We start from the raw sequence: 18,409 nt of genomic DNA, 5'->3' as shown, positions 1-18,409 counted from the left end.
GGAGAGTAAGGGTGGTTTCTGGAGGGAGCAGTGGGGCTGAAAGGGGAAATGCTGGCCAAGGGGTATGGAGGTTTCTCAGATGAGTCCCAGGATTCCCCATACAGCATGGTGACTGCAGTTAAAACTACACTGTGCACTTGAAACTGAGTAACAGGGTAGATCTTTGTAAAAATAAAAGATGTACTTGGCCGGCACCATGGCTCAATAGGCTAATCCCCTGCTTGCGGCACCAGCACACCGGGTTCTAATCCTGGTCAGGGCACTGGATTCTGGCCCAGCTGCCCCTCTTCCAGTGCAGCTTTCTGCTGTGGCCCAGGAGTGCAGTTGAGGATGGCCCAAGTGCTTGGGCCCTGCACCCGCATGGAAGACCAGGGGAAACACCTGGCTCCTGGCTTCAGATCAGCATGGTGTGCCGGCCGCAGCATGCTGGCTGCACAGCGCTAACCATTAGGGGGTGAACCAATGGAAAAGGAAGACCTTTCTCTCTGTCTCTCTCACTCCCTGTCCACTCTGCCTGTGAAAAATACATAAATAAAAATAAAAGAGTTATTTCTTTGAAAGGCAGTTACAAAGGGAGAGATAGAAATCTTTTTTGTTTGTTTGACAGGCAGAGTTAGACAGTGAGACAGAGAGAGAGACAGAGAGAAAGGTATTCCTTCCATTGGTTCACCCCCCAAATGGCCACGCCAGCCGGCACACTGCACTGAATCAAAGCCAGGAGCCAGGTGCTTCCTCCTGCTCTCCCATGCGAGTGCAGGACCCAAGCACTTGGACCATCCTCCACTGACTTCCTGGGCCACAGCAGAGAGCTGGACTGGAAGAGGAGCAACCGGGACAGAATCCGGCACCCCAACCGGTACTAGAAACTGGGGTGCCGGCGCCATAGGCGGAGGATTAGCCAAGTGAGCCGCGGCACCTGCCAAGACAGAAATCTTTCAAGTCCAGGGTTTACTCCCCAAGTGGCCACAAAAGCCAGGGCTGGACCAAGCAGAAGCAAGGAGACAGGGGCTTCTTGTACGTCTCCTACATGGGTGGTGGTGGCCTAAGATTTTCACTTCTCATTTAATCTGAGACAGAGCTTGAAACCAAAACTAAGAGCTTAGAGATCACGGACTGTATGACTTATGCCACATGGACACCAGGTGCTGTGAAGGGGGTGGATGACAGGTCCAGGCTGCCCCTCACTCAGGAGGAGGACCCTCAGCCTCAGGGAACTCAATAAGGCACCAGGACTCCCTTAGCCCAAAGCAGAGGTACTGCACAATGTGGAACTTGTCAGGATGACTGTGCTCCCAAGATAAAGATGAGAGAACATGGTGTTGTCGACAGGGCTGGGACCTTCTGACCCTCATTCAAGTGTCAGGGAACTCACAGCAAAGTTTGGAGCTCAGCTCTCCCCACATTACTGTTACCCAGGAGTTAACAAAGGAACATGCAGAGACAGGTGACATGTTCCACTGGGGACTGTGTGTTCTGTGGTCCCCAGTGGGATCTGTCCCCTTTCCCCAGACACCCCAATGACAATCCACAGAGAGATGAGCTCAGAGAGTCTTTTCCTTAAAACTCTGCAGGGTGCTCTCAGATGCATGGAATCCCCCAGCTGTCACCCTGGGTAAGTGGCTCTTTATTCCACAGATGGGCCATTAGGGCAGGTGGCTTCCGAGGAAGGGGGTGAATGGGGACGAATGGGGACTACGGGGAGGTTGGTGGCAGCCTCAGAAGAGACGTGGGCTCCAACAGACCTCCACAGCTCAGGACTGTTCTCTGTTAACACAATAGGGAAACGGGCTTCTCAGGATATATGGTCTTTGAATATGGCAACCCACGAAAGTATTTCATTTGGCATATAAAACAGTAAACTAATCAATTTTAGCTTCTCTTCCTTTTTGATGAAATTACTTTCATCGGCTTGGTCAACTCTCAAAGCACACATTTTCTCACTATTTTAGACTAAAATTGCACTGATTCACAACCACACATTCACCTATGACGGAATGAGTTCAATTCTACATTTTCATTCAATCTTATCAGCTTTGTACTTTTTTTTTATCTTTTATTTAATGAATATAAATTTCCAAAGTACGACTCATGGGTTACAATGGCTTCCCCCCCCATACCGGCCCTCCCACCCACAACCCTCCCCTTTCCCACTCCCTCTCCCCTTCCATTCACATCAAGATTCATTTTCAATTATCTTAATATACAGAAGATCAGCTTAGTATACCTTAAGTAAGGATTTCAACAGTTTGCTCCCACACAGAAACATAAAGTGAAAAATAATAGATGATTTTTTTTTAAATGATGGTGAAATCAGATCAGACCTATTGTCACTGAAGTATCATTTTAAACTACCTGTTAAAGTCTGCCTTAAAAAAATAAAACTTTCAGATGAGGCAACGTCATGGAAAGTTAACCCTCTCTTTCCTGCACAATGGCTGCAGTATGTTCTCATGCAGACCCTTCTTATCCTGCTCCTGTGGCACAGATGTAAAATCGATGGAGTCAGCTCTGAGGCTGTGGGCAAATGCCAAACAGATGATGGGGAAGTGAGGCTGATGTTACACTGAAACAAAGGACATGGAGAGACAGTGATGAGACTTTATCTTTCCTATCTTCTAATTTAGGAATCATCTAGTAGAAATATTGAGTCATTTTAGGAAGTATTAAATTTGCACACTCTAGATCATGAAAACACATCCTCTAATGTTGCCCTCTAATCCAATGCCAGGCCAGTGCTTTGCCAACCATCTGTAGGGAAGGACCAAATTTTTCTCCAGCCTTTGTGTATTGATATTTTATAAAATAAACTGGAACCTTCACTGATATTTATTCTGGAAACCATTAGGAAGAAATACTAGAATAAATTTTAGATACCATGAAGTCAGTGACTGGACTTGTGTTTTATACCCCAAACTAAGATATTGATGATGCAGGCAATATTGTGCATGTCTACACCTATCATGCATTTATTAAAACAAACGTTAAATAATCACTGCTGCTTGTTAGAAAGAAACGAATGTGGTGTGATCATAAATGACAGCTCCTCTGTTCAGACAGGAAATTGGGCTGCTCGTCACTGTTGGTTGATCAGGGAATCTGACTCAGGACTATCTGGCTGGCATGTGTGACACTGCAATTATTTAGTGATAGAGCCCATGGATATTCCTGTGCTTTGTTTTGGAATGAAGATAATTACTGTGCCCTTGATTTTTCTCAGACTGCACATCGAATATTGGCACCATTTATATCCAAGAGTGAGCAAGCATCCTGAGCTGGACCTTACCAACATGTAATCCCACCCAGAGCTTTTTGTGAAAATGCTGCCATTCAATTACTTAACAATTTCCTAGATTTCTCTTCATTCTGGTGGAATTTGTCTATGTCACAGAATCTCTGTACACAGCTCTAACATCTCTTTGGTGACAAGTTTGCCTCTGCTGACCATTTCATAATTCTTCATGTACTCAAATTGAACATGTTCCTCAGTACACATGGAGTCCTTGATGTACATGACATGTGTATGGTCAGTGTCACCGACCAGAGCTTATGCTGGCTGTGATGATGTGGGTGACCTACATGGTAATGATCAAAAATGACATGCTCTCTCAATATGCAAGGCACATGACAACGTGCTGGACATACACTCCAGTGTTTATCCATCACGTCAGTCCTGAGAGAGTTGCAGGACTCTGCTTATGATCCAAATGACAGAACACAGATGCCCTTCCCTCCTCACCCGGTCTCTGTCCCCCTCCATTTCTTAAGCACAAAGCTTGCACTGGGGTCTGCTGAGGGTTTTCTTACTCCTATAACCACTGCCAACTCTGCCCTGACAACTGTTTCAGGTGTATTCTTTTTTTATATGACAGGTAGAGTTGTGGACAGTGAAAGAGAGAGAGAAAGGTCTTCCTTCCATTGGTTCACCCCCCCCAAATGGCCACTACGGCCGGCGTGCCACGCTGATCCAAAGCCAGGAGCAGAGGGGACTGCCTCCTTCACTGGGGTGGCACAGGGAGTCTTCATGGTTTCATTTGCTCCTGAAGGAACATCAGCCTTCACGACCAGTTCTAAAAACTCCCGGTGGTGAGTTTTCAATGAAACACTGATTTCCCATTCTATCTCTTATTCCGTGTGTTTTTGTTCTCCAAACCTGCCACTTTGCCTTTTCTTTAACTCGTATGGTGTGACCAGAGAACTCTTCAGAACCTTATTCCACATGATTTGCCTGGGTTCAAGTCACTATATTCTGAACCTCAAAAGTCTATGTGTGGGCAGGTTGCTCTCTCTGGTGTTGAAATGGATATTTGGGCTTGGTGCAACAGGAGAGCAGGTGCCGTGTCAGCACTGTGACCCCTAGGAGCTGTGCGGGACGAGGGTCTCCGGCTCATCCTCCTTATAACAAGAGTTCACTACATGCTCTACTCTCCTACACTATGCTGTGCTGCTCAGGATTCTCTGTGAGCAGGCACAGCTGGGGAGAACTTGCTAAGAGCATTTCTTTGAGTTTCTCTTGTGGAATGTTCAAGTCTTACAGGTTTTCTAATCAAATACCAACACAGAAATACGTATTAGCTATATTTACAGAAGCAGTGTGTACCCAGCACAGTGTGGAGACAGCTGGGGGAGTGCACTCCTATCTTCAGGTGTCTCTCTGATCCTCCATGGAGACACTTCAGTGGCTTCTCTGGATGCATCCAAATGTGTCCTTTTCCTTATCAACACTCTGAGAAAAAAGGAAGTTTCAAGCTCTTTCTTGGGGATTTTACCTATAGGAAAATAAGACTTCCTATGTTTTTGAAGAATGATCCACCTAAAATTTATTTCCTGATACCGAGTCTGTGGTGTCGTGCATCCTGCCTGTTCTTACACACACCCCTGAGAAATGCTAGACATACACATCCATCAATCACAATTTACAACTGATGAAACCAACTAGCATATCATCTTTACACTATTATGTACTCGAATGAAAAAGGTTTACTTGTGTTTTTAAAGAACTGAATTAAAGAAAGGCCTGCACAAGAGTACTTCAAAGAGTTCAAGTAACATGGAATTAAAAGATAAGGTTTTTTGACAGACAAAGCATTTTGAAATCTAAGCGTAGTCTTTCTTCAGAATACCCATTTTAGTTAAAAATATAAATACACTTCACATACATGGAGTTCAAATTTTTTAAATCATCTTTCAATGTTTTTTAAGGTATTCATATTTCAAATAACATAAAAGGAATCCTCATGTTTCAAATACATAAGAAAACAAGAGTTTTAATTTCCATTACAATCTTTTATTGTGTTATATTAAAATTTTACATCATTAAATGTTATCATAAAACACCCTCAGTATATTTTGCCTAACTTAGGAGAAATAGATACACAGTACATAGGTGACATGTTAAGTACAGCAATGATATAGCAAACTATCAAAGCTATGTGCTTAATGATAGCACAGAACCTCTAAAATACGGAGACAGGTAGACAATCTTACAAACACTGTCCCATTTTCTCATGAGTACATCACAGGCTAAAACCTGATCTTGCTGAATGTACGAATTGAGAAGATGAAGTCATTATTTGAAAGATACTTTCAGAAAATATTAACTTTTAAAAAGACTACTATACAAATTCTACTCCAGAAAATTGGAAAATTTCCAAAATTTAGATTGAGTTCCTGCATAGTCTCTGTATTGATTTTAAGAAAAGAATTAATTTATTTCATAGGTACAATTCTTTTTTTTTAAACTTTTATTTAATGAATGTAAATTTCCAAAGTACATTGAATTACAATGGCTCCCCCCCATAACGTCCCTCTCACCCGCAACCCTCCCCTTTCCCACTCCCTCTCCCCTTCCATTCACATCAAGATTCATTTTCGATTCTCTTTATATACAGAAGATCAGTCTAACATATATTAATTCTAAAATAACCATCCTTCCATCACACTCTCTCCCTCCCTCAATCCCCTCCCATTCCTTACTTCCTTTTTATTCATCGATTTTTGCAATAACAAATTGAGTGTGCTCTGTAATCACAGGCTTAATGCATCACTAACCATTTTCTAGAACAAGTAAAAAGTAGAAAAACCATGCTTCCACAGGAGTATAAACAAGGGCTAAGATAAACAATCCAATCACAATATATCCATTTTACTCCTATACTATTTTATTATTCATATATAATTCTGTATTTACTACCACATATCAAAGGAAACATGGTATTTCTTTTTGGAACTGGATCATTTCAATAAGTATAATGGTTTCCCAATGCATCTATTTGCTTACAAAAGATTTCATTCTTTTTATGACTAACTAGTATTACAAAGTGTGCATATATACCACATTTTCTTTCAGTCATTACTTATGGACATCTACATGACTGCACAGCTTAGCTATGGTAAACTGAGCTGTAATAAACACAAGGATAAAGGTAATTCTTTTCATATGTTGATTTCATTTCGTTTGGGTAAGTTCCCAGGAGTGGGATGGATGGTAGAGCTATTTTCAGATTTCTGAGAAATCTTCATGCTGTCTTCTAAAAGGGTTGCACTAGTTCATTTTCCCACCAAAAGGTATATTAGCATATCTTCCTCCCCCCACACGTTTCCTAGCATTTAGTGTTTCTGATTTTTGGATGAGAGCCATTTTAGCTTGAGTGAGGTGAAACCTCATTGTGGTGTTCATGTTGATGACTAGTGATCCTGAGCAGTTTTTCTTGTGTCTATCGGCCATTTGAACTTGAAACTTTGAAAAATGCCTGTCCATTTCCTTTGCCCATTTCTTAACTGGATTGTTTGATTTGTGCTTGTGAAGTTTCTTTAGCTCCTTATAGATCCTGGGTGTCACTTTCATCAGATTCATACTCTGCAAGTATTTTCTACCATTCGGTCAGCTGCCTCTTCACTCTGTTGAGTGTTTGCTTTGCAATGCAGAGGCCTCCTAGGTTGATGTAATCCATTTGTCTATGTTGGCTTTGCTTGCCTGTGCTTCTGGGGTCATTTCCAAGAAGTATTTGCCTATCCCAATGTCTTGCAGAGTTTTCCTGATTTTTCCTTTAGTAATTTGAAGGTATTAGGCCATAGATTAAGATTCTTGATCCACTGTGCATTTATTTTTGTCTAAGGTGCAAGGCAGGGATCTTGTTACCTACTTCTGCACATGGAAATACAATGTTCCCAGCAGGGTTTGTTGACAAAGATATCATAACCCAGGGGTTGATTTTAGCCCCTTTGTCAAAGATTAGGTGCTTATAGCCATGTGAATATTCTGTTCCTTTGGTCTACGTGTGTATTTTTGTGCCAGTACCAGGCTCTTGATTATAAGTATCCTGTAGTATGTCTTGAAATACACTATTGTGATGCCTCCAGCTATGTTTTTTGTTATTTAAGACTCCTTTAGCAATTTGGGTCTTTGTGCTACCACATCAATTTTAGTAGTTCTTTTTCTAGATATGAGAAGAATATCCTTTGATTTTTGAATGGAATGTATTGCATCTAAAAATTCCTTTCTATAAATTGTTTTCTGTCTCACCAATGCTGCTGTTAAGACTTTCCATTCTACTTATTTGACATGCTGAATTCTCCATCTTCAATATTTGTTACAATTTTCTTCTATATCTCCATTGCCCATCAGAATTTTTTCATTTGTGTGATGTGTGGTTTCCTTTAGTTCTGTTTGCTTCTCCAGGTCTTTGAGAAAACTTATCATGCTTTTGAATACCTTTTCAGGCAGTTGACCCATCTTGTTGTCTTCACATTCTAATACGGAAGTCTTCTTGTTTTCCTTTAGGAAAGTCCTGCTTTCATCCTTTTCCATGTTTCTTGCGATTCTATGCTTATTTTTAAATATTTGTAGATCCACCTGTGGGTTTTCTCCTCTGATGGCTTCTATCTTTGAATTATGCCTCTGTGGAGTGTTTGCTCCTTCAGTGGATGTCCAGCTGGACCAGGGGGCTCCAGCCAGTGATCAAGATTGGGGTAAACACCCAGGGTGACATCCAGGTACAGTCAGCAGAGGGGAGGGTAGGATCATGTCACTGGACACAGCGTCAGCTCCTCTCTGCCAAGGTGATCCAACCACCCATGGTGAACCCACAGTGCCTAGGCACCTCCCCCATTCAGATGAATGAACTGAACAATGGATCCACGCACGTCTCAATCTCAGTGTGGAACCCTGAGCTCTGAACTCAGACTTGGTGTTTGCCCAAAGACCCATCCACAGCCGACTGCACACCCTATCACACAGAATTCCACAGTCACAGGAACAGGCAATCTACATTAGTTTCCCCTGTCCACAGAAAGAACCATGATCTTCCAACAGTCAGCTGCCTTAATCATAGAGGTTGATGGATACCCTGCCTTGGCAAGGTGTCCAGGCAAGTTGATAGAGAGGGGGAGTGCTACATGAGGTGCATGGGTGCCCTCACTCCCATCACTCCTGCAAGCCAGACTCAAACTCAGTGAGGACCACAAATTTTTTAAGAATTTTTTAACTTTTATTTAATAAATATAAATTTCCAGGTACAGCTTATGGATTGCAATGGCTTCCCTCCACCCCTGAAACTTCCCTCCCACTCACAACCCTCCCATCTCCCGCTCCCTCTCCCATTCCATTCACATCCAGATTTGTTTTCAATTATCTTTATATACAGAAGATCGATTTAGTATATATCAAGTAAAGCTTTCAACAGTTTGCACCCACACAGAACATAAAGTGTAAAATACTGTTTCAGTACTAGCTATAGCCTTAATTCACATTGAACAACACATTAAGGACAGAGATCCTACATGAGGAGTAAGTGCACAGTGACTCCTGTTGTTGACTAACAAATTGACACTCTTATTTATGGCGTCAGTATTGATTTTGACAGATAGACTTAGACAGTGAGAGAGACAGACAGAGAAAAAGGTCTTCATTCCCCAAATGGCCACCACAGACAGAGCTACACCAATCCGAAGCCAGGAGCCAGGAGCTTCCCCCAGGTGTCCCATGCAGGTACAGGTGCCCAAGCACTTGGGCCATCCTCCACTGCCTTCCTGGGCCACAGCCGAGAGCTGGACTGGAAGAGGAGCAACCGGCATAGAAACCGGCACCCCAACCGGGACTAGAACCCGGGGTGCCGGCGCTGCAGGCACAGGATTAACCAAGTGAGCCATAGCACTGGTGAATCTCACTGCATTCTTAAATGCTAAAGAATCACGTGGCCTAAGAAGTTCAGCTTCTCCTTATCAACTTGTGATAGAGAACCACAATACTCTAATATGTTGCAGAGGAAACAGTCTGATATTTTTGATTTTCTTATGACAATTCTGTGGAAATGCACAGTGGGGATTTTTTTCAATATTCTATGCCACATATTTATAAGGCTTGATCCAAGTAATGAGCTGTACTGCACAGGGACAGCATCCCACAGGCAGGCCATGAACAAGGTATCCCAGACAAACTTAAAGCTTACTTCCCATGCCCCTCCTCACATGAGGAGGACAGAAAGCTCAGGGTCCTATGGAGAACTACCTGTTTGGTGGAGGTGGAGGGAGTGTTCATGCATTAACTCTGTGAAAAAGAATTATCTGGGGCTTGTGCTGTGGTATAGTAGGCTATGCATCTGCATGAGTGCCGGCATCCTACATGGGCACTGGTTTTGTCACAGCTGCTCCTGTTCCAATCTGGCTCTCTACTTATAGCCTGGGAAAGCAGCAGATGTCCCAAATGCTTGGGACCCTGCACCCATGTGGGATAAACTGGAAGAAACTCCTGACTCCTGGCTTCAATCGGCTCAGCTCCGGCCGTTGGGGCCATCTGGTGAGTGTACCAGTGGATTGAGGACCTTTCTGTCTCTCCCTCCTCTCCTTTGTAACTCTACCTCTCAAATAAATAAATAAAATCTTTTAAAAAAGGAATTGTTCCCTTAGAATATGAACATATTCCTGCTCTTTCAACATGCTTGGGAATGGAAAAAGACGACACTGTGGAACAGAGGGTGTTCAGTGCCTGCTACTGTGCTGTTCACATACCACTGCTCCTCCACACAGCGACAGAGCTGGCAAATTATGAGAGGACGGTGCTCTCTCAAGGTGAGCTCAGCAGGAGAACCTCACAGGGACGGCAACGGCTGCAGTTCCTACAGTGACCATTGTTCACCAGGCAGGTTATCCATTTCATGCAATTATCTAATACTCTTTCACCTAAAGTGTTTTTAATAAATAATATGCTTACCTACATTTGTAGATAATTGGGGGGTCACATGTTAAGCTACAGCTGAAGGCCATACATTATGTATGTACATACTCTTTACACTTGAAATTTTCACTTGAATTCATCAAAAATAATTGCACTCTATGTATCCATAAATTTATCAGGATTTTGCAGCTACATAAGAAAATATATCATTTTCTCAGAATTTATATAACTAAAAATTACATAAAATCAGGAAACGCCTTTCAGATAATGGCCATTATACTGTCCAGTTCCTGTTGCAGCCCAGGAATGGGATGCATATCCAATCATGATTGGCCTGTGTGGAGCTAGGAACAAAGCGCATTCCAGGAGTCTTTGGTGCACTGCAGTATTCCCAGGTGGAAAAGGGTGCATGGAAAATGATCAACATATCTTCAAAAGGAGAAACTTGAAGTTGAGACTGATACATGAATATTATCTGTGATGAATAATTGTTTCTGTGGATTCCTTCTGAAAGGAGGAGTGCAGTGGAGGCAAGAGGCATGGAGTCACCATACAGACACTGGGAGTCGGGTGAAAGCGGGCTAGAGGCGAGCAGCCTGCAGACTCATTTATTTCAGTTGGTACAGCAGCTTATATAGCCGAGGCAGCCATTCTGGACAAGGGGCAATTTATGCCCTAACCAATCACAGCCTGTTGCCAGGCAGGTTCTGTTGCCAGGTAGATTCTCAGGGAGGGTTTCCCAGGGGGACCCCACCAAGTCCGACACACTGTCTCAGGCACGTTGGGCTCCAGATGTTGCTGTGGATTTGTTCTGAGAGGAGGAGTGCAGTGGAGGCAAGAGGCATGGAGTCACCACACATACTCTGGGAGTCCGGTGAAAGCTGGCTAGAGGCGAGCAGCATACAGGCTCATTTATTTCAGTTGGTACAGCAGCTTATATAGCAAGGCACCCATTCTGGTCAAGGGGCGGTTTATGCCCTAACCAATCACAGCCTGTTGCCAGGCAGGCTCCATTGCCACGTGGTTTCCCAGGGGGTTTCTGAAGCCATTCTCAAGTCTCCGTTGCCAAGTGGTTTCCCAGGGGGGTTCTGAAGCCATTCCTGAGTAACTGATGCTCGTTTGCCAGTGGCTTTCTTGGCATGGCTTTCTCATTCCATCACAGATAATTTTTCTTACTTTTTCCTCAGACATTACTACATGCCTGTCTTGCACAAAAAATGAGTAGAACCAATATACTTTCCAGTTTTATTGCTGTAAGAGACACCTTTTTCTTGGAAGTCAGCATTGGTATCACAGCTAATGCCTTCCTACTTCTCTTCCACATCCTCTCTTTCTTTCTGACGCACAGGGCCACATCCACTAGCTTGACCATTGGACACCTGGCCCTCAACCACCTAGTGATGCTGATCACCATAGGGTTCATAGCCACAGACATTTTTGAGTCTCGGGAGTTATGGGACGACATCACATGTAAAGCGGTCATCTACTCGTACCAGGTGATGCGAAGCCTCTCCCTGTGTAACACCTGCCTGCTGAGCATCCTCCAGGCCATCACCCTCAGCCCCAGGAGCTCCTGTTTGGCAAAGTTCAAGCACACATCCTCACATTACAACATCAGCGGTTTTGTCTTCCTATGGGTCTTCAATCTGTCCATCAGTGCACATTTCTTACTCTCTACTGTTGCCTCCACAAATTGTACATCCCACAGTCTCATAGTTGTCACTAAATCCTGCTCTCTTTTGCCCCAGAGCTACTTACCGAGGCACACAATTTCCATGTTATGGATCTTCAGGGATGTCTTCCTTATAGGGCTCATGGCCATCTCAAGTGGGTACATGGTGATTCTCCTGTGCAGACACAATAGGCGGTCCCAGCACCTTCACAAAACCAGCCTTTCTCCAAGAGCCTCCCTAGAGCACAGGGCCACCAAGACCATTTTGCTGCTCATGAGCGTCTTTGTGTTCCTGTACTTGATGGACTGCACTGTGTTCTCATTCTCAGGGCTGTGGTGGAAAAATGACCCAGTTCACGTCTGTGTCCAGATGTTAGTAGGCAATGGCTATGCCACGATTGGTCCTTTGGTGCTCATCAGTAGTGAAAGACGAATGATCCAGTTTTTCAAATACATGTGGGGGAAGGAAAGTAAGTGTTCAATTGTTCACTGATAAATTTCACTTCTTTCATTGAGCAAATATGTTGATGTTCAAATGACTATTGATTGCCTATAGAATATGCTTTCTGGTTTCATTTAAATGTATGGAGTTAAGTGAGACCCAAGATGGTACATTAGAGTAAAGCCACACTGACTTCAGCCACAGAAAGACATTGGCGCAATAAAGGATGGGTCACTATCAGGGGATTGAGAGACACGTTCAGTGGAGAAGGCACTGAAGAGAAAACAACTGTAGGGAAAGCACCATCTTCACGTGGCTGGGTGAGAGGAGCTGCCGCAGCCCCTGATTCTGGCTATGTTTGAATGAGGGAGAATTCCGCAGTCCCCATTGCCTTCAAGTGCATTCTTGGGAGCTGGCAGGGGTTTGCCATCTACTTTGCTCTTTGAAAGGGAGGCCTCGTAGCCTCCCACCCTTTTCCCACCAACGCACCAGACACAATGGACTGATGTGGATGTGTATCTGCCCTTTGTCCTGACTGAGGAACAATGGGTAGTTATGGTGATGCCAGGGCCGGGATGGGGGAGCTCGCAGTGTGGAGAGTGCGCCCCTGCACTCTCATGACGACGTGAGTTCTAGGCTTATGTTATGTAGCTGAGAGAGAAATGAGTTGTAGCTGATTTCCTGCTCACCTCACCAGTCTGTGGAAAAATATGGGCTCCTTGCATGCTATAGACAGAACTTGCCGAAGAGCTGAGGGACAGAAAATGGAGTAAGCCTGTGCTCTGTGTTTTTTGTGTGCCTGGGTGGGTTGGTTGTGCTGGCACCATGAGGTTACTCTGGACTGTGAATCAGCCAATTCACCCAGCACAGTGAAGGGCTGCAACTGGGCACACATGAATCTATTCCACAATCACCTCCCACCTCTCACTGTAGCCACAGGTGCTCCAGCACACCCAACGTTTGTGTCACACCAGATCCTAGCCCACCCACAGAAGGTGGCTAGAAATCCTTGCCTCTACCTAGCACACACACCCTGGAACTCAAGTAAAAGCCCGAGGCACTCCACAAACCCTTATGTTACATTTCCAGGGAGGAAAAGCTCGGTGAGGCAGAAGAAAGAATTTCCAAAACATAGACAAAGCTATTGAACTCTTTCATCAGAAAAAAGCAAGAGAAAAACCGAGGACAATGTTCCATCCCCGCGGGATACCATCAAATGACAAAACATATGTTTCTGGGGCCCATGCTATGGTTCAGTGGGCAAAGCCTCCACTTGTGGTGCCGGCATCCCATGTGGGTGCTGGTTCTGGTCCCAGCTGCTCCTCTTCTGAACCAGCTCCCTGCAGGAGAGCAGTGGAGGATGTTCTGAATACTTGGGCCACTGTACCCACAGGAAAGATCCAGAGGAAGCTCCTAGCTTCTGATCAGTTCAGGTCTGACCACTGTGGCCATTTGGGGAGTGGGCCAGTGGATGGAAGACCTCTCTGTCTCTCCTTCCCTCTGTAACTTCCTCTCAAATAAATAAAATCTTTTGAAAAAGTGCAAATCTGAGACATTCCTGAAGGAGTAGAAAAGCAAAATGAATTGCAATATTTCTTTAGTGAAATAACAGCAGAAAATTTCCTGAATTTGAACAAATATAAGGATATCCAAGTACAGGAAGAAAATTTCAACCCACAGTAGAAATGTTCAGCGAAGATCTTCATCACAACACAATATATTCAAACATTCCAAAGTAAAACACAAAGATCCTAAAGTGTGCAAGAAATAAATACCATATACGTTTAAAGATCTCCAATTAGATGGTAGGTTTCTCATCAGAAACCCAACAGGACTGGAGAGAATGGAGCAATATAGTCCCAGACCCTACAGAAAAAAACTGTAAGCTCAGAATACTGTATCCAGTGAAGAAAAAAATTCAAAGAATTTGTTACAACATGACCAGCCTCACAAATGACATTGAAGGATCTGTGACACACAGCAACAGAAAAATAACCGACATCCTGAAAGAATATGAAGTTAGAAAGCCTTGTCATAACAGTACAAAGCATATCAAAAGCAGCAGCATTGTTACTGGAAAAACCAAGACTGATTCACTACATATCATTAATAACCTTGAACATAAATGGACTAGACATTCCAATTAAAAGACAGAAACTGGCTAAATGGATATAAAAGCAAGATCCATGTATATGCTGTCAGCATGAAACACGCTACACCATCAAAGATAGCACACAGATTCAAAGTCAAAGGATGGCAAAAGATATTCTATGAACATAAAAATCAACTACCAGGAACATCTATCTTAATATCAGGCAAAATGGACTGTAAGACAAAATAAGGCCGGCACTGCGGCTCACTAGGCTAATCCTCCACCTTGCGGCACTGGCACACCGGGTTCTAGTCCCGGTCAGGGCGCCGGATTCTGTCCCAGTTGCCCCTCTTCCAGGCCAGCTCTCTGCTGTGGCCAGGCAGTGCAGTGGAGGATGGCCCAAGTGCTTGGGCCCTGCACCCCATGGGAGACCAGGATAAGTACCTGGCTCCTGCCATCCGATCAGCGTGGTGCGCCGGTCGCAGCACGCTGGCCGCGGCGGCCATTGGAGGGTGAACCAACGGCAAAGAAAGACCTTTCTCTCTGTCTCTCTCTCTCACTGTCCATTCTGCCTATCAAAAAAAAAAAAAGACAAAATAAGAGGCTGGCACCGTGGCTCACCAGGCTAATCCTCCACCTTGCAGCCCCAGCACATCGGGTTCTAGTCCCAGTAGGGGCGCCGGATTCTGTCCTGGTTGCTCCTCTTCCAGGCCAGCTCTCTGCTGTGGCCCGGGAGTGCAGTGGAGGATGGCCCAAGTCCTTGGGTCCTGCACCCGCATGGGAGACCAGGAGAAGCACCTGGCTCCTGGCTTTGGATCAGTGTGGTGTGCCAGCCGTGGTGTGCCGGCCACAGCAGCCACTCTGGTATGAACCAACGGAAAAGGAAGACCTTTCTCTCTCTCTCTCTCTCTCTCTCTCACTGTCCACTCTGCCTGTCAAAAATAAAAAAAAATTTAAAAAAAGACAAAATAAGAGACAAAGAAGGTTATTATTTAACAACTCAGTGTGAATATGTGACTACAGTAAATGTATATGCATCCAATTCTAGAGACATCAGCTATTTGTTTTTTTAAAGAATTATTTATTTGAAAGAATTATGGGGGCAGGGGAAAAGACAGGGACAATTTCCAACCACTGGTTCACTCCCCAAATGGTCATGACAGAGCCGTGCTGATCCAACACCAGGAGCAGCTTCTGGATCTCCTTCACAGGTGAAGGGACCCAAGTACTTAAGCCATCTTCTTTTTTTTTTTTTTTTTTTTTTTTTTTTTTTTTTTTATTTTTGACAGGCAGAGTGGACAGTGAGAGAGAGAGACAGAGAGAAAGGTCTTCCTTTACCGTTGGTTCACCCTCCAATGGCCGCCGCTGCAGCCGGCGCACCGCGCTGATCCAATGGCAGGAGCCAGGATCCAGGTGCTTTTCCTGGTCTCCCATGGGGTGCAGGGCCCAAGCACCTGGGCCATCCTCCACTGCACTCCCTGGCCATAGCAGAGAGCTGGCCTGGAAGAGGGGCAACCGGGACAGAATCCGGCGCCCCACCCGGGACTAGAACCCGGTGTGCCGGCGCCGCAAGGTGGAGGATTAGCCTATTGAGCCACGGCGCCGGCTTTAAGCCATCTTCTACTGCTTTCCCAGGCATATTAACAGGGATCTGGATTCAAAGGGTAGCAACCAGGAATTGAACCAGCACCCATATATGATACCAGCACCACAGGCAGCAGCTTTACCTACTTTGCCATAGAGCCACTCCCTACCTCTGCAGCTATTTAAAACACACACTACTGGTTCTAAAGAGAGACATATGACCCCAAACAATAATAATGAGACGTCAATACCCTACTTTCATAAATGGATAGATCAACGAGACAAAAATATCAACAAAGGAACAACAAAAACATCAACAAAGGAACAACAGAGCTAATATACACTACTGAGTACATGGATCTAATTCATATGTACAGAACATTTCTCCCCACAGCCATAGAATTCACATTCTTTTTATCAGCTCATGAAACATTCTCTAGGAAAGACCATGTAATAGGCCACAAAATAATTCTCAACAACTTTTTAGAAACCCTATGATTCTCAATAGATGCAGATAAAGCATTTGGTAAAATACAACATTGTTTCATAATAGATGTCTTCAGCAAGCTGGGTTTAGAATGAACATTCCTCAACACAATGAAGGCAATTTTTGCCAAATCCACATCCAGCATCACATTGAATGGGGAAAAGCTGGATCCATCGCTTTACTAAGATCCAGAACCAAAAAAGGAGGCCTACACATTGACCTCTACTATTCAATATAGTTCTCGAAGTTTTAGAAAGAGTCATTTGGAAAGATAAAGAAATCAAAGGGATACAAATTAACAGGGAGGAAGGCAAATCATCCGTGTTTGAAGATGACTTGGTTCTACATCATGGAATGAAAAGACTCCACTAAGAGATTACTGGAGCTCATAAGACAGTTTGCCAAATGTACTATATAAACCCACACATACAATTCAACAGCCTTTGAATACACCAAGAATACCAGGGATGAGTAAGAACTCATAAAGTCAAAACAATGCACAAGCTACACAAATTTAAGTAGTCAAATACATTTTACCAAGGAAGTCAAAGACCTATTAAGTGAAAATTATAAAACATTAAGGGAAGAATTAGAAGATAAAAATGTAAAATACCTCCATGTTAATGGACTAGCAGAACTTACGTTATCAAAATATCCATAGTAATCAAAGTAATTTACAGATTCAAAGTGATTCTGATCGAAATTTCACAGAAAGTTTTCTCAGACCTAGGAAAAATGATCCTAAATTCATATATAAACATATGAGATCCAGAACAGCTAAAGCAATTCTAAAAACCAAAACCAAAACCAGAGGCATCCCAGTAACAGATGTCAAGACATACTACATGGCAGTTATAATCCACAGAGCCTGGCACTGGCACAAAAATAGACATGTAGACTGATGGAACACAATAAAAATTAACCCATCTATCTACAAACAACTAATCTTTGACAAATGAGTTAAAATTAATCCATGGAAAAAGGATGGTCTCTTCAACACTTGGTGCTGAAGAGACGTATGAAACAAGACCCTTACCTTACACATTATACAAAAACTAATTCACAGTGGATCAAACATCTAAATACATGATTGATACTGCCAACATACTACAGGAAATCCATGAGGAACCTCAGTAATACATTGCCACAGGCCAAGACTTCTTGGATAAGACCCTGGAAGCAGGCACTAAAAGCCAAAACAGACAAATGGGATTACACCAAGCTGAGAAGCTTCTGCCACGCAAAGGTAGCACTTGACACAGGGAAGTGGCAACTAAAAGAGTGGGAGAAAATACCTGCAAACTAAGGATCTAATAAAGGATTAATATACAAGATGTATAAGGAACTCATGAAACTATATTACACAACAAAACAAACAATACAGTTAACAAATGGGCACAGGACATGAACAGGCATTATTCAAAGAATGAAGCACAAATGTCCAACCAACACATTAATAAAAGTGCCCAGGATCACTATCAGGGAAATGCAAGCAAAAACCACAACAGAATTTCACCTCACCCCAGTTAGAACGCCTACCATCTAAAACTTAAAAAATAATCAATGAGGACAGGAGGCTGGAGAAAAAGGTACCCTAATCTGTTGTTGGTGGGAATAGAAACTAGTGCAACCATTCTGGATGACAGTTGAGAACCCTTACAAATCAGAAAAAATATCTATGATCCATCCATCACACTGCTGGAATTCACCCACAGAGGATAAAATCAGCATACCAAAGAGTAATTTCTACCACATTTTTATAACAGCTCAATTAACAAAAGCTAGGATATGTTATCAACCAAGATAAATACCAATTCATGACTGGATAAAGAAAACACAAGTTTTATATATATATATATATATACACACACACACATATATATACACACACACACACACACACTCTCACACACACACACACAATGGAATACTACTCAGCCATAAAAATGAATGGCATTTTG

General features: G+C 43.4%; 1 protein-coding gene across 1 annotated transcript; it reads left to right on the top strand.

Moving 5' to 3' along the window:
- Window positions 1-11,388: 11,388 nt before the first annotated feature.
- Window positions 11,389-12,336, top strand: ORYCUNV1R1548 (vomeronasal 1 receptor oryCunV1R1548). The gene is given in 1 exon segment (NM_001167236.1): window positions 11,389-12,336. A coding segment is annotated over 1 exon segment (948 nt).
- Window positions 12,337-18,409: the final 6,073 nt, after the last annotated feature.

Source organism: Oryctolagus cuniculus, chromosome 10, assembly GCF_051225735.1.
Source record: "Oryctolagus cuniculus isolate XC-2025 breed Fujian yellow rabbit chromosome 10, ASM5122573v1, whole genome shotgun sequence".
In the NCBI taxonomy this organism is placed as follows: domain Eukaryota; kingdom Metazoa; phylum Chordata; class Mammalia; order Lagomorpha; family Leporidae; genus Oryctolagus; species Oryctolagus cuniculus.
The sequence above is the reverse complement of the archived record's forward strand: the minus strand, read 5'-3'. Positions and strand labels throughout refer to the sequence as shown.